The sequence below is a fragment of the Nasonia vitripennis genome, chromosome 4, assembly GCF_009193385.2.
Source record: "Nasonia vitripennis strain AsymCx chromosome 4, Nvit_psr_1.1, whole genome shotgun sequence".
In the NCBI taxonomy this organism is placed as follows: Eukaryota; Metazoa; Arthropoda; class Insecta; order Hymenoptera; family Pteromalidae; genus Nasonia; species Nasonia vitripennis.
The window spans coordinates 6,051,726-6,069,164 of NC_045760.1; the positions used below are offsets into that span (position 1 = coordinate 6,051,726).

A 17,439-nucleotide genomic window follows, 5' to 3' on the forward strand; every position below is an offset into this window, starting at 1 on the left:
ACTTCCTTTCACGTGCGGCTCTCTTGGGCCGCCGCGCGGCGAATTATTTTTAGACGCGACACGTGTGCCCCTCTTTCACGTCTGCTTCCTCCTCTCTCGCTCGCTCGCGAGAGTGAGCGCGCGGGCTGCTCACCAGATCCATCATCGTCCCAGCGAGCGCGACTGCAAAGGGATTCCTTTAATTTCTGCCCAGCCTTTGATACTTTATGTCGCACGCGCAAAACATCGCTTTATTATAAACGCTCGCGCGTATACGAGAAATAGCCCTCTCGTATTATCATTAAACGCCGCTATTCGGATACGTAAACACGTTGTGTTTTTTTCTCTCTATCTCTGCGTGTGTGTCGAAATCTCAGCCGTGCATTATTTTAATATCTTCTGAATTATTTATGCTCTAAGGGCCGGGGCGCGCATTCATCAAAAAGATTCTACAAGAGAGAGAGAGAGAGAGAGAGAGAGAGAGAGAGAGAGAGAGAGCGAGAGCTGAGGGCTGAACAAAGAAGAGAAGGCCGTGTAAAAACGGGGCTGAAAATTCTTCTCGCTGCAGCAACGGCAGCAGCAGCAGCAGAGAGCTTTGCGCGCCCCTTAATTAAATTTGCGAACAAAGCAGTCACTGTCTTTCGCGCGCGCGCAGCTCAGGCTTTCGAATCAAATAGAGGAGGAAAGTTTCTTTTTTGTTCGAGAGGCGGCGGGAGACGAGAAGAGAGAGAGAGAGAGAGAGAGAGAGAGAGAGAGAGAGAGAGAGAGAGAGAGAGAGAGAGAACCGGACGTTCTCTGGGAAAAAGGAGAAACGAGAAACGAGGGATAACCGTATAAAAAAGATGAGAGAGAGAGACGGAGCGCGCGAGGGGGGCTCGAGTAGAGAGAAAATAAGAGATAGCGCGTATATATACCTATATGTACACGCGCTCGCCTGAGCGTAACGCGGCTCGTCCCGGGAAGAGAGCGAGAGAGAAAAATTCGAGGCAGACGTCGTCGTCGTCGTCGTCGTCGCCAAAGAGAAAAAGAAGCTTTCACTGCACGCGCGCGCGAGCGCTGCACTCATATCTCGCTGGCCATATCGCGTGCGGCGGCGAGTCGCCGCGTTGCCTGAAAGCCGGAGAGGAAGAATGACTGGAGGCAGGCAGGCAGGCCGAGAGAAAGAGAGAAAATAGGAAAAAGCCCCTCGGAATACCGGAGATTTTTACCACGAATCAGTTTTACTGGAATTCGAGAGAATTTTTGAATTATGGGATATCGGAGAGTTTTTTTGTTTCTCTTCAACTTTTCGAGATTCAGCGAAAACTTTCCGGCGTCAGCTTATTTTCGAACCGAAAGAACACAATTAGATATTCGGCGCGTACGTGCTATTAACGGCTGCTTCCTTCTGGAGAAACACAGGCGGCGAAAAAAAACAGGAACTCAAGGGACAGAGAGATAAAGCGGCTCTCAAAAAGCGTTAAAGATTAAAAGTCGAAAAACAAAAAGAAAGCATCTCGCTGCAGACATGGCGGCTCTCAAAAAGCGAAGTGCGCACACACGTTCCCGGGGCAGCTTTTCGTGCGCGGCTCATCCATCATCGTCATTTGTCCCTCCCCCTCCTTTCTCTCCTCCCTCGCGCGTGTGTATCGTTTTCTACGTCTGCCGCTCCTCGTCTTGTTCTTCCCTCTTTCTCTCTAATGCGATGCCCTCTTCCGTGCACAGGTCGGCTCATTTTCTCTCTCTCTCTCTCTCTCTCTCTCTCTCTCTCTCTCTCTCTCTCTCTCTCGCTCGCTCCTCCCCGTCATCCCTTTCTCAAGAGAGATGCAGCGGCAGCCATATCCTTTCTCTTGCTGCTGCAGCAGCCGAATCACGAGGAAATAATTAGAGGAGAAAGAGAAAGAGAGAGCATAGAGCAGCGGCTGCGAGCGCGCGGATGTTGTAATTATGGGATGGAATATCGAGGGAAAATTTTTAGAAAGTTTTCGGGGGAGAAGTTCCGACCGCGCTTTTCCTTCTTTGTGCGCAGCCCCGCTCTGCTGGCCGAGGGACAGATGGTGCAGCGCCGCGAGTGGTTTTACGTGTGATGGCTATGCGTATGCGGCGCGCGTATGCGAGGAAAATGGAAGAACGCTGTGTTTTTGGGAGAAGTTTCGGCCTGTAATATTGTAAAGGGACGACTTTGAATCATCCTGCTTGCTCTCTATATGAAAAATTCGACAAAAATGAATAACCCCAATAACGACTGTTGACAAAAGTTTAGCATACGCAATCTTCGTGAAAAATGCAAACCATAATTCTCGATACGACGCGAGAGAGCAGCGCGTCAGACATAATAATAATGATTAATCTCTCGAAGCGAGCTGCGAAGGCCAAAATTTCAAAAATCCGCTTTTAATAAACGCGCGCGCGCCGAAAAATTTCACCAAAAATTATATCAATCTCAATATCCGATCGAGAGAGAGAGAGAGAGAGAGAGAGAGAGAGAGAGAGAACGGCGCGCGAAAGCTCATTATTCGTATGTAATAATAATGATAATAATAAGCGTGCGCGGCGATAAAATTAATCCGCGCGCGAAAAGTAACGCATCGAACGATAAAAAAAATGAAAGAAACACGATGTATATGAAAAGCGCGCGTGTAATACGAAGGATCCGTGAAATCCGCGAAATCGGCCGTGCGGCTCGCGTTAACGGTAGCCGCGACGCGCGGCTCCGATCGTATATCGCTTTCTCGAGAGAGCCAAGCTCGCGCGCACTTATATTTATGAGAGCGGCGGCGATGCCATAAATCTCCCGACGAAGCACATCGCAATTATCTCGCGCATATTAAAAGCACCGTTGTTGCTGCAGGTTCTCGCTCTCGCTCTGTGTGTTAAATGTATGTATGTGTGCATGTGTGTGTGTGTGCGAGAAGACGCCGACGCGGTTCCTTTACAGTTCGCTGTGATATCGGATTTTTTAATGCCACGCGGGTTTTCGAATTTAAATTAAACGCGCGAGATCGAGTTCTGTTCGATGTGAAAAAATCGACGTTTGTTGATTTATTTACGGTATATTATACGGAGAACGCGGTACAGTACGACATAATGACAGTCGCGGCGACGTCCATCATCGAGGGGGGCAGTTCTTCGAGCGTCCGTCAGCGCCCAATGACAGTCGTCGCTTTTGTACATCGCGCTCAGAGTCGTTAATGCATATTATTATACACTATACCCCATGCGGCATGTGCGTATAGAGTTGGAATAGGTGCGCGCATGTCGCGTTAAATTACACCGCGAGCTCGTCGTATATTTCAAGTATTAATCTATAGCCGGGGTGTATTCGCGAGTAATGGGCGACTCGCGTGCCGGCCTGTATAATGCCCCGGCTTTACAGCCCCGAGAACCGATATCGCGTCGCGATAAGGCGCGAAATTATTTTCTCGTTTTGCCGGCGGAGATTCGATTCGAATGCGCGTTTAGGCTTTTCTTCCCTTTCTCGCTCGTCGAGGTAAATGGCCGCAAAAAGGAGAGCGGCGTGAATTTTAATGGAAAAGTCGATTCGTTGTGTGTATAGCACAAGGCGGAGCGGATATCTGATTTTTAATACACGTTAAGTAACGATTTGTTATGGATACAGGAGGCACGTGCGATATCTCTGTGCGCGGCTGTTTCGCGCCGGGCGTTGCCGCGCACGGGAAATGATTGATTTTTAACGCCGCGGCTTCCTGCTTTCGAAGAAGTGTGTGTTCAGGAGTTTTTCGATGACATGAATAATTTCCTAATCGAATCAGCAGTACAGAGCCGAAATAGAAAGCTCAATCCTTCCTCGATCACGTGAAACAGCCATTTCGGAAGTTCATCCGCTAATTATTAAAGCCGTCGCTTCGCTACGTATATACACACACACACACAGTCACGCATTATCCCACGCGTTTACATATTTACCTCGGATAAGCATAGCGTGGCGAAGTATAAAAACAGGAAAACAGAAGAAAAAACACCGCCACCCATCGCAACGACCGGTCGATTCCAAAAACCTCGCCCCGACACGTATATCGGATAAACACACGCGCTCGCGCATCGATACGTGGAGGAAATTGGGCTTTGCATAATTCATGGGGGATGCTTGGTCAATAAGAGTCTCGCCGCGGGATTCTCGCGATTATCGCGTTGCCCGAGGAATTTACCCGGGTATGTATATATGTACGAAAAATACACGCTGCAGTCAAAATTAAGGTGAGGCCGCACACGGATCGAAGCAGGTTTTTCGTCCTAAAAGTCCAGGTGCCGACATCTGTGAGCCGATGCAGGAACCCGCTCGAGTTCGACGGGTGTTCGACTGGCAAGGCCGGTGTGTTGGTATATGTGAGAACTAACCGGCGTGTGTGCAGACGAGGCGGGTTTTATACTGGGGGGCCGTGTGTGGGGAGAGTCGTTATGCAGGGAATGCGTGCAGACGTTCTCGCTTGCCGGTATGTAGGCCCTATACGGATCGACGATCGGCGAGTGTACCGGGAGGGCACTTTTAGCGGGGCCCGCAGCTTCCGAGAGCAGCCGAGAGATGGGACGAGCGAAGTTTTCCCTTTGAGGAGATTCGAATTTGGAAATTGCAGTGGCGTAGGATCGCGTTTGAGCTTGAAATGCCGTACCGATTTTTCTCATCCTCGAGGTGCTCGTGATCGGAGAAATTTTTTCGTAGCACCAACGCACTCACTTAATCACAATATTCGGCACCGAGTTAAATAAACTTTTCGATCGAAACCGAACGCGCAGCAAACACTCGCACGACGATCGGCAACTCGGAAACTTTCGCGTCCGCATATCTCACCCCGGCGGAAATCGAACTGCGACTGAGAGCCCCCGTCGCTGTCGCAAGACACTACCTATACCCGAAAATCTCTGGATAACCGTCGAGTCACTCATAGCGTAAATTACGTCCGGGTTACGAGCGCATAGAGTCATCGGCTTAGACGCAAGCGGGGAGAGCGACGGAATGAGAGCAAAGTCAGCGGGGGTCCCTCAACCTGTGCACCTCTTTGACCGGCTCTCCTGCCGATACTTGCAGCCGCTTGGCTATAGCTGCGCGTGTATAAATTACGAGCCCGGCCTATTATCACTTCGTTATGGCTGCCATAAATCCCGGAGCTCGTTGCGTCGAGGCTCGCCGCTGTTGCATACATTGTGCCGACGAGGGATCATTCACCGGTTCGTATGCGGTACGCAGCCAGCGCGCCGGGATTTCCGACCGGGATACATTAAAGCGGCCTTGAAGCCGAGCAGCCCTTCGCGCTGGAATTCGGGCGCTGCTCGAAGGCGCGTTGCGCAATTTTCGAAAAATCCAGTTCGTTCGCATGCGGGGTTGAGGTGAAAATCGTGCAAAGAGAGCGTAACCATAGTTTCGGCACCGGTGGTCGACGCAACTTTAACGCGCTCGCAAAACTGGTTCGCGGCGGTGGTGAAACGCACGGCAGCCGCGGCGCGGAGTCGGGCTAAAAGGTCGGGGCAATAAATAACTCGAGCACGCGCCGCCGGCTGCCGTACGTGCGCGCCTACGTAGAAAGCTGGAGACATCGCGCCTATTTCCGAGCACTCGGATGCGCGATATTATATAGTATAGACTGCACTACTCACCAAACTGACTCCTCATCCAGGGGTAGAGGGGACTGGGCAGGTTCGTCGGCGCGGCGCTCTGGGGCGTGCCGGGCTGCTGCTGGCCGAGCGGCGAGGCGACGACGCCCTGGTGCTGCTGCTGCTGGGCCTGCTGCTGGGGGTGCATCGCCGCGGGCTGGGGCTGCTGGGGCTGCGTCTGCTGCTGGTACATCATGTGCTGCTGCTGCGTCTGCTGGGGTTGCATGTGGGCCTGCTGGTGAGGCGCTTGAGGCTGGGGCTGCTGCTGGGGGTGCGACTGCTGGGCCTGCATGTGCGTGTGCTGGGGGTGCATCTGGTGGTGCATCTGGGCGTCGACGAGCGGCGGACTATCGGGCCCGTCGAGGACGCTGCCCTGGTGGTCGACCGCCGCCGCTTGGAGCTTGCAGCTCGCGTAGACGATGGGCGTGCTGGCGGGGTGGCCGTTGACCGGGGTCGGCGTGTGGCCCATGTGGAGGCCGGCCATGCCCGCGCTCGGCGAGCTCGCCCGGTAGCTGGCCATGTCCATGCCGTGCTCCTGCTGCTGCTGCTGGTAGTAGGCCGCGTTCCTGATGTCCATGCGGTCGTAGGGCGGGAAGCGGGGGTAGGGCATGCCCGGCTGCTGGCCCGTCGCGGCCCCGTAGCCGTGGTGGCCCGGCACGCCTTGGCGCAGCATCGACGGGTCGCAGGGGTCGCTCGCCTGCTGGGGCTGCTGCTGCACGGCCTGCTGCTGCTGGGGCACCTGGACCGCCGCGCCGTAGTGCTGCTGGTGCTGATGCGGATGCTCCACCCCGCCATTGCGCAGATCCGGGATGTACGAATTCGCGAAGTACGAACTCATGCTATGGCTATGTGTGTGTGGCTGCTGCGGCCAGTCACTCGCGCACTCCTCGTCTAACAGCTTTGGGCCTTATCGTTGCTGCTGGTCACGAAGAAAATTCTCCTCTCCTTCTCTTCCTCGCGCGCCTTACTCTTCTGTACAATTTTTTACTCTAGTAACTCTTACGTATTTGTTTTTTTTTTGTTGCGTTTCCTTTGTACTCTTTTTCTCTCGGCTTGCGTCTGATGACTAAAACTCGCTCGATGCACTCTTTTTTTTTTAACTCGCGCGACGACACTCGGTACGTATGTGTATATATATCACCACTCGGACAATTTTCTCTCTCTCATGGACACGACACACCGTACATTATTCTGTATACATATACTTTATATTTATATCTTTTTTTTATATATATACTTTTATATATATATACCTATCACACTGCGTTGCTGCGGATCACCTGACAATGATCATTTGATTTATATCACACTGGGCTCTTCTTATTAATCTTCCCGCTTACTCTCTCACCGCACTATACGTAACAACAACAAAAAACTGGAGCACACTAGATAACTCGGACTATGCGATGCGTACAAGTGTATGCACGAATGGGGGATTTCTCATGTACAAGTGTGTGTTGTTTGTGTGTGTGTAGTGGTTCGTGTGTACTTGTATTTATATATTTTGCAAAACAACGTCGGGAGCTCACGCAGGAGGGACGTCGTTCGTGGATCTCTCGCTGGCTCTAGGTCAGAGTTCTCGAGGTGCTGCTGCTGCTGCTGCTGCTGCTGCTGATGCGATGGGGTTGTTGTTGTCGAGGAGTTGTCGAGCTCGTTCAGCGTGAGTTAAAATCGCTGCTCCGCTGCAGGCGTTCTGTCGATGGGCCGCTGCTGCTGCTGCTGCTGCCTCTGTCCAGCTCGCTGACGACGCTACGCCGCACCTGTAATCAGACACGAGACGCACCGGTTAATTATGGCTCTACGAAATGTTCACACACGTAGAATACAATATCACTTATAATATTACGCGAGAGAGTGTATAGCTGCGTGCGGAATCTCGCGCTCCGGACTCTCGAGTGTAATAATATTACGAAGACGACGACGACGAGAGCCCGGCTAATTGGACGCGCATATCGCGTCGAGCCGATCTCGTCGTCGACTGCGCGAGAGCAAAGGTTTCGCGACGACGAGTGACAGCGGGCCCGAGGAGTATAGCGAAAGAGAGAGAGAGAGAGAGAGCCACGTGCGGTCCGTCATGCCGACGGCCATCGTCGTGAAAGAGAGGATGTGTGTACGTACACACACACCCGCGACACGTCGTTCCGTGTGGGCGGACTTGAACGATCGCTGAATTCGCTAAAAAGTAAAGAGAAGTCTGTGAATACAGTGAGAGCGAGCCTTGTCGGCGCGACTCTTTCACGCTTTTTTCGCCCGGTAATGAGTAGGAACCAAAAGGCCGGAGAGCGACTTTTCACGCGCGATTTGCGCCCACTACATGTGCAGGGAGAATGTCGGTTGTTACGTAAATATTTTTAGGGTGCGGACGGGCCGAGGGAGAGTATTATTTTTGGAGCGCAGATCGGCGCGTCGCTTTGTGAAGCGAGCTTGAATGACGCGCCTAGCGAAGGTTTTTAGAGCTTTGTTTTCGGCGGGAAAAAGCGTATTACCGGTCGATACGAAAAATCGATCGATACGGCAAAAAAGGACAACACTCTTCCCTACCGACTGCAGAGAGCCCTTGACCGCCTATATGGATCCTGCTTCTCGAGCTGCGTATACCTTCCCTGCAGGACACGCGAGGCTCTCTCGATACCGCAGGTCACTGCCAGCTGCCAACTGTTACTCAAAACTCGAAACGACACTGCGATGCTCTTACTCCCGTCCAATAACAGCAGAGCAAGCGACAAGAAGCGTCGATACTCCCCTCCCCCCCCCCCCCCCCCACCGGTAAACGCTGGCATTGTCTCGATAAAGTCTGAAAACGCGCCATAAACAAGCATCGAGCGACTCGGGGCTGCGCCGGCAAGAACTCGATGAATTGAAAAGGACGATAAGCTCCCGCGCGAAAATTGAATGCCCCTCGCCATTGTCACACTCCGAGCTGCTGTATACACGAGAGAGAGAGAGAGAGAGAGGAGCTGGTATACGCGCGAAGAAACATGCACACGGCGAGAGATAAGCGAGCTTTCGCGCTCGAATATAGAATATAACGACCTGCGTATGTGTATACGCGGCTGACGCCGCTGCACATATCTCCATCTCTGTTGCTCGAAGAGGATGCCGCGTTTCGGGGGTGTACGTGTGTGCGCGTGAGTGTATGGCGGAAGGACTCTTGGGAGTTCGCGCGCGCCCGCCCGCAATGTGTATATACACGGACATGGAGGAGCGGGAGGCTCGGGACGATCGCGATTAACATTCCGGCCGCTAGCTCGCTGTTCGCGCGGCGCTTTCATTAATTCCAGCGTATTGATTCCACGGATTGATGAATGGCCGCCGATAGCGATTCTATGCCGAGGCTATACGTCCCGCGTATAAATTTTCTCTCGCTTGCTCCCTCTCCTTCTCTCCTCTCTCTCTCTCTCTCTCTCTCTCTCTCTCTCTCTCTCTCTCTCTCTCTCTCTCTCTCTCCTCTCTCTCTCGCTCTCTCTCTTGCCAGGATTTGAACTCAATTCTGCTGCTGCGGCAGTAGCTGCTGCTGCTGCTGCTTCCCAACTTTGCCTTTATATACCCATTGACTTGAGAGGGGGAGAGAACCTCTGGGTAGGCTTCCGGGCTAAAACAAATCCAACTTTGCCGTTCGTTCGTACACCGGAATTTCGTGCGACGAATAATTATTCGCGGCTGGCCCTGCTAGGGTCGCCTGATGCTCGGTATGTTTCTTGGAGGGTATAAAGGTTGATGAATTTATTTATTTACGTATATAATTATTTTCTCGAGTATTTCTAAAATATACATACAACTATTTATAGAAAGTTGCGTAAATTTGTCTCCATCAGAGAGAGAAGCTAAAGATAGCCAGCAGTCCGCGAAGTCTAAAAGTAGTATTAGAAACATCGAGAGTCTCGGCAGTCCGCATACGCATCGGTCTCGTAGTTTTCGAAAAGGTACACCCGGTACACGTTAATGGGCCTTGCTAAGTGGCGGCATCCCAAGGAGGCTCGACGAAGCCCATAAGTCGATCGGGTAACTCCGAAGGATTAAGAAGTTTCGAGCGGCGCTCGACAGATGGCGATAGCGATATCGGCCCGCTTCGAGAGAGAGAGAGAGAGAGAGAGAGAGAGAGAGAGAGAGAGAGACATGCTGTACAGCCATACTCCGGAAGAAAAAATGGGGTGGAGCGTGGTAAGCGCCGACTTGACAGCTGGGTGGGCTCTCCGCTCTAAGGTGATTGAAAAGAGGGTGGAGTCACGTGACGCCATAGCCGAGTCTGACGTCACGGGACACAATGATGGCCTCTATTATGGCCTCGCAACGCCGAGAGCGCGGCGCAGTTAGAAAAATTATTCCCTTTGTTTTAGCCGACGACGAGGCTTTGTGATGGGCCAAATTGCCTGTGACGAGGCGAGCGGTCTCGTGGGCTTGCGTAACGAAAATTTATTCACGGTGAAAGAGGCTGTTGCGCGTATCGATCGTTATTCCTTAGGACTGTGCGTTGTTGTTATCGAACTATTCTGAGAATGTAAGGACTGCGGAATATATTGCTAATGAAATCAACAATTGTAAACGAGAAACACAAAAATATAACTTAAAAAAAATTACGTTCGACGTAGCAAAATAAAATCCTACAGCCAGCACTGTCCGACTTCGAGATCAAAAACGAGGTTAACAAACCATTCCCATCGCAATCGACTCGAGCGTTCAACAATTAAGCATACCGAGCGCTTGATCACTCTCGCTCCGGCAAAGAAAGAATGCGCGCGAGAGAGCATCAGCCGCACTCCTCGGAGGGCCCAACGTCATCATTTAACTCTCGTAAATCTCCCGACGAGCACACTCGCGCGCGGGCTTTATTAATCATAAAGATATTTAACGCTTGTAAAAACGACTCGCCGAGTGCGCGTGTGTGCTTCGTAAATATCACGAAGATGTACTCGCTCGCGCAGAAGAGCGAGAGAGAGAGAGAGAGAGAGAGCGAGAGAGAGGAGAGAGAGAGAGAGAAGACGAGCTAAAACGCGTTGGCGGTATTATACGACCTCTTCTATCGGCGGTATAAACGGCACATGGGATGTGACAGTTATGGGACGCCGAGAACTCGTGTGTATGTGTGTGGCGGTAGCCGCGCGTTGATAGCCGGTGTCGTAAAGCAAGCACCTCGTAAAGTAGCCCCGGCGCACGCTAGCCGTCGGAAGGAGAGAGAGAGAGAGAGAGAGAGAGAGAGAAGCGGCAGCACGTGACTCGGGGAGCCTACTCCCTTTTTTCGGGCTCTCTTTTTACCTCCTCGCTCTAATACGTGTGATTCCTTATCCCGCAAAGCTGCACGCACGAGACGTGACCTTGGGCCCTTGGATTCTTTGAGAATATCCCGCCGGCCGCCGGACGCGACGACATTCTACCCACGTGTAAGCGCTTCCTACTCCAGGCTTTTTTTGGTGTGTCGTTTAGTTACGGTTCCCCGGATTTTTGAACGCGACGATTTTCCGAAGATCTAAATTCAATTTTTATTTTTATTTGTGTTTCGTGAACTAAGAAGCAAGGATCGCTTAATACATGATTCATACAATCGCACATACGACGAAGATACAAAATTCACTTTCCAAATCGTTCGGTCGAATCTCAAACTCAACGCAGCAGCAGCTGCGATAAAAATTCCGTTCTCCTCTCGTCGTCGTGTACACATCCCCGAGAATCTCGGCAAAATTCAAGCTCCCGCTAAAATTCCCGAAAATTTATATCCCGCGGTATTTCCGCAACAGAGCGGCGGCCAAGTCGCTCCACCCAAACATTATGGTAATAAATACATAATACCCGATTCACACGCATATAAAAACCATCTCTCCCATACACGCACACATACTCTCCCGTACCATCCTCACGGATTTCGGCTCATCCTCGAACGGAGGGATAAAAAGCCGATACCGCCTCGGTGGTCGTTCGCCGAAATTCTGTTATACACTGCACACGCGCGTGAATGTGTGCGAGCGAGTGAGCTATTAGCATAATCGAACCGCGCGCTTATGCGTGAAAACCAGTTTGCGCAAGGACGCGAGCGTTATAGCCGGCTTACTTATGCCGCGGCTCGATCTTTCTCTGGCACGCTCGATGCATCTTTAATGTTCCCTCTTTGCACTTCTGCTTCCCTTCGCGCGCGAATGTGTAACGCGGCGACGCATCAGCTGAGAGTTAGATTAAAAGTCTCGAGTATATGGGTATACAGTAACGGTAAACGCAGATTCGGAGATAAAGAGTGGACAGTTCGCTGTTGTGGGAATCGTTTTTTATTTCCTAGCAGCGGAACACGCACGGCTGCATGTTTATGTAAAAGTTAGCCGAAATTTTGACTTTCAAACGTTCGATGTAGCCGCAACGCGGAGAACTCGTTTGAATTTCTTTCTCGTATGCGACACTACTCGCGCAGTTATTACTCCGAACAAGAGAGTGAACCAGTTCTGTATTTCAATGAATAAATTACACGATTCGAGGGAAAAAAAACCTTCTTGCTCGTTCCAAATAAAACTTTTTTTAGGAAGAAAAAAATAAATAAATGTATTTCGACGAGAGCACTGCATATACCTATCAATGCATCCCACACGTGCAACACTTCACGCGCTCGGAGTTAAAAAAAATACACTTCTCGAACAGAGGATGGAATCGTGCGCGCGCGTGTTTTGCAATTCCGGCTATACACATTGCAGGCATGCTATAAGCCCCTCTCTCTCTCTCTCTCTCTACACAGAGCGCCGGTCCGCAAAAGGTCCGCTGGCGGATTTCCATATCTCGATCAAGAATGAGAGAAAGAGAGAGAGAGAACCAACTCGTCAAGAGCGAGAGAGCTGACCGGTACAATGTTGTAACGTTGCGAAACGTGCGCATGTCAAGCTCGCTCTCTCTCTCTCTCTCTCTCTCTCTCTCTCTCTCTCTCTCTCTCTCTCTCTCTCTCTCTCCCAAGCCTCTGGCTGCAACGTCGGCATATAGAGAAGCGGTGCAGTGCTTAATTATATATATATATATATATATATATATATATATATATATATATATACGCATCTCTGCGCGCACGTGCATTTCTTTTTCTCCGAGCGCCGATTGAGGGTATCGGTATTCTCGTACACCGTTATTAATTCGTCGGCCGAAAATTGCGCAGGTATGCCTACACGGTAATTATATTCGGGACGATCGCGTTATTGTACATTCGGTGAAGAAAGATCAACGTCTCGGCATTGTCGGAAAAATTTACGACCGGGCACGCGCACAATACGAAAATCTCGACTTTTCCCCAATGAAGAGATGCCCTCGCATGCGCACTGCTCCTATCTATACACCGAATCCGAGATGCTATACTCAGAAGGGAGAAACTTTCTTTTCCGGCCGCTGCACTGCTCGAATTTTACGTGACTCGCAGCGGGAGTCTGACACCTTTCGCACAGTGACCTGCTGCTGTAACCCCGGCTGCTGCAGCGGCGTCTTTTCTCTCAAGACGTAACCTTGCGCGCGCGCGCGCGCGCTCATCCTCGACTTTCACATTTTTTCGGAAAGCTTCCTCGCTTTTTTTCTCTCTCTTTCTCTGCCTGTCTGGCTGGGACAAAACAGCCGCCGCTTTCTCTCTCTCGCTGTATGCGCGCCGAATTTCTCCCCGGCGCTGCAGCACGGCGAATCTCCGTAGGATTTCACCGGAAAGTCCCTTTCTCGCTGCTCTAGTCGTAAAAGTTTCACGCGACGCCTCTCTTTTTTCACTCTCGTGCGTCCTTCGCTCTTTCTTTTTTTTTCGTCCTCTCGCTCGCCAGCTAGAGCTGTCCGTCCGTGGAAAAACTTCCCGCGCGCTATTCGAGGCTTCTTACGCGGCGCGGGTGTTCCCTACTGCACAGCGTGTGAAAAAAAGTTTAAAGTGAAACGTGTTTTTTCCGCGCCTGGTGTCACACACATGATACGAGTTTGAAAAAAAACGTTGGAATGTATAAGCGAAGGTCGAATCGAAGCTCTCTTTGTTAATCGCGTTGGAATCAGCAGAATTAGCGAACTTTCTCAAACTTTGAGAATCGAGACTTATTTTCCGTCCCCGGAAAGTACACACTCGAGCCAAGAGCAGCGAGTCCACAGCCAAGCAAAGCATCATCGGTCCGACGGCAGCGGAGCATCACAGAGAGAGAGAGCGAGGGGCACAACTAGGCGAAATTTATCGTAGCGTATAGTGGAGCAAATGCAAAGCCTGCGAGACTTCAAATGCTGCTCTGGCAAAAGCTGCCACGATACGTATGCCAAGAGAGCGAATCGCGAGAGGGTCACGTGATATCTACACGCAGCCGTCGTGTCAGAAATGACGTAGCCTGAAAGCTTGCCAACTGCGAGATATCTTTCCAACGAGGTTAAGAGCTAGCTAGAGAGAAAGAGAACTGTGCTATTAATCCGAGCCTAGACTCCCCTCTCAGCCATATTTAGGAGAAAAGAGTTTTGGCTATTCTCAGATTAGCCGACAAGTGCCGGGCTCGAGATCATTTTGCGTAACGCGCGATGATAAGCTCGATGGCTTTTGGCCGTGTGTGCGTGTGTGGTTTGGATCTTCGGTTGGAACAAGGTGCGATCCGATAGTTGTGGGATTGTGCGCGGACTACTTATTATAAAAACATCGAGAATTAATGCTCGCGGATAAAATAAATTGCTCGAGTGTAATAAATATTTATTCGGAAGAGGAGATAATAATTATGCAGTGAGATCTTGAACTTAACACGCGAGCGATGAATTATTCAAGCGAGTTCTATATGTATATTGTATAACACACACAGCGTTTAAAAGTCCATTATATTGAAGTTATTAGAGACATCCGAATGCATAATATAAGCATTATTTAATGGCTTCATTCCGGCACTTTTCGCGAAGCTACACAAATCAAATGAAGATCTCGATTCCGACGCGCGTAAAGAACAAGCGTTAGCCACTGCCTACGACGCGCAATTAAAACAAATTCAAAATTCCCGCGCTTGCTCTCTCTCTCTCTCTCTCTCTCTCTCTCTCTCTCTCTCTCTCTCTCTCTCTCTCTCTATCTATCTCCAACAAAGAAAAATAAAATCACGCTCCGCCTGTAAGATGCTAATGTCCGTCAATTAGCGATGGAAAAAAGGGCGCGCGTTATCTAATTCGCTGCTCTGATTCGGGCGCTATTGTAAAGCATCGGTAGTAGGTTACGCGCGCTCAGCAAAGCGTGACTCTTTCTCTCGGTCCTCGAATCTGTTCTAGAGCACACTGGCTCGAGTAATTGGAATTCATGATTATTTTCCACAGAGGGACGCGCCCTGTCGCCTTTCACCTTCGCACAGAGGAGGACTCGACTCGCCTGCGGGATAATTCGTAATTTAAGAGCGAACGCGTACTGAGACTTGACCTTGCGCTGCAATGACTCGCGTGATAGTCGCGCATGATCCCGGTGGATGTGTTTATCTATTATAGTCTTGTGAAACGGAGACATTTTTGAGGGGATGGTCCGCGATTAATTATTCGTCTGCGACGTACCGGAGCTTAATTCGCGTGATTCGTAATTAAAATTTATGGCTTTGCAGTGGATTGCATCTCTTGCGCTGCGCATTGACATTGTTAATGCTCCACTGCGTTCTCTAAATAGCTTTCTTTATGTAAATTCGCAATTCAAACTTTCGAACTTCTTAAAATTAGGATAAAGTATAACGGTTCAATACACCCGCCATTATTATCTCGCTGCGCAAACACACTCCGAAAGGCACAATCAGTGCCGCTTCACTCTTGCGCAATCGTTCGCAAATCACACAGAAATGTTCCCTCTCGACTGAGCAGCCTCAAGGCCGCTCCCTCTCTCTCTCTCTCTCTCTCTCTCTCTCTCTCTCTCGGCGTATTAGCTAATTATTCCAGAACCTTTCGAGAGAATCTTTCGCTAAGCTCCGGACGCGCGGCACCAGCGAATCTCGTTACTCCCGACAAGTTGCGCACTCTCTCCCTAAAATTATAGGAGACGAGCTTTATTTTGGCGCGCTAGAGGGCCTGAGAGACACGGCGGAGTGCAAAGTTTTGACGGCGTCTCGTAAATCAGCCCCGGCGGCGGCGCGCGACGCTGTCTCCCGCTCACGGAACGAGTTTCTCTCTGAAATTCTCTCTCTCGGCGAGTTCCATATACTCTGTGCCGCGGCGCGGTTTCTTTTTTCGATTGTTTGTTCGGCTTTTTATTGCTCCGGTTCTCTTTTAGTCTAATATCGTGTGGAGCTAATTTAGAATATCGTTCCGCGTTCGCACCTCGCCAGAATATATAGGGAAGTATAGTGAAAAAATAATCCCCTGGTACGGGAATCGCACAGCTACTCCGGGAATTATACGCGTCTCGGGCTGGAAACTCAATTTAAACTTGAAACTTCCTTTCCGTCCGTTATTATCTTGCAATTTTGTTTAGCCTACTTTTCATCCTATCTCTTACAAGTTTGACTATCGATTCGGCAGCTCCTACTCCCTCTTTCTCTTCTCCGGCTTATCCGTCCTGCGCTCGCTCTCCTTTTTCCCTTTTTCAAGCGTCCCTTTTTTCCCGCCACGTCGTCTTTGTTCTCTCTCACTCGCTCTCTCTATCTCCCGCGTCAGCGTTTTCGAGGCTCTTTCTCCCGCTTTTTCTTTCTCCCGCGCGCTCGCCGTATGTCCTGCCAGACGCGTACCCGTGTGGCACCTCCATCATACGCGATCGTTATAATACGCATCCATGCGGGCTTTTAATTAAAATTTATCGCGCTCTTTTGCGTATACCGAAAATATGCTGCTACAAAAGAATTTCGTAACTAATTATTTTTATTTATAGTTTTGCCTTAACGACCGCGCAATATACACTGTGGTCTGATGTGTGTGCGCTTAGATGAATTATAGTCTCGAAATAGCGTCACGGTTAATTAGCAGCGTGAATATTTCGCTAGAATAATAACAATCTCCTCGAATTACGCTCTGAAATTCAGGCTGCAGAGCTTTTTAATTTAATTAAGGCGTTATACGTCCGGAGCGAAAATCTCCCTCTCGTCGGCTAAGGTCATACGAGCGCACACCCATGTACAGTCGCACACGTGTCGGCTATCTCGGCGCGGTCATACCTCAAAAATTACGGGCCGAGTGCGCGCGTGATGCATTAGGAACGATGAAATAATTGCCGGGTATACACGCTCTCTGGGATTGGCCGACTTTGACTCGAATTAAAATTGTCGCCTAGCTCGGAGCGCTGCCGCGTTAATTAAATCTTTGACGCGATCGCGCCGCGTGTGCAGCCATCTTCTACTGCTCTTCTTTTAATTTCCTTCCGACGGACGGCGACGAGTGCGCTTCGTCCGTGAAAATTGGACGGCTAATTAAGAATATTCGTTTGCGCGTTTCTCGGAACGCGAGAGCGTGAGAAGTTTTGCCAGCAAATCGAGTCTAATTATTTCGTTTTAGGACGCGACGAGGTGAACAATGAATTTTTTTTACAAAGCCGTGCGTTGATGGTTATTATTTTTATCTAGTGTTGATCTGTGCGGAAGATGGAGATAGCATATCTTCTCACATCTAAAGCTATTATTTTATTTTGCTAATGTAAAACACAATCAATTGTGTACTCAGCCTTCTCAAGCCATTGTACATCTCGGTTATTATCGCGTTATCGTTAACAAGCAATTATTTTTCCCTGGCAACTCTTATCTCGCATACGAATTCCTCGCAGATGCGTGTAAGAGATGAAAAATTGCAAAAATTTATATAATCGCGTAAGACTCGTGTGCTCGGCGGGGCTCGCGTGAGACTTGGTATACAGTCGCGAGAAAAATGAAAGTCGAATGAGGCGAGTGTTACAAGTGCGCGCGCATGTTCGACCGATAAGGCGTGCATAAAAGTACCGAGTTGCTGGGTTAATTATAAACCTTGATTATTCTG

At 50.0% G+C, this 17,439-nt stretch overlaps 1 protein-coding gene across 5 annotated transcripts in view; it reads right to left on the reverse strand.

The window, feature by feature from the left end:
- The window catches only part of LOC100118060 (antennapedia-like protein), a 124,329-nt gene that overhangs the window by 6,588 nt on the left and 100,302 nt on the right, over window positions 1–17,439 (reverse strand). For 4 of the 5 annotated variants that reach the window (XM_031928440.2, XM_031928441.2, XM_031928438.1 and 1 more), the window contains exon 2: window positions 5,572–7,328. In XM_031928440.2, coding sequence (XP_031784300.1) covers window positions 5,572–6,406 — 835 coding nt within the window. In that variant the 5' untranslated portion in view covers window positions 6,407–7,328. Of the gene's footprint in view, window positions 1–5,571; window positions 7,329–17,439 lie in introns of those variants that run through there. The other variant, NM_001167692.1, reaches the window with a different exon arrangement.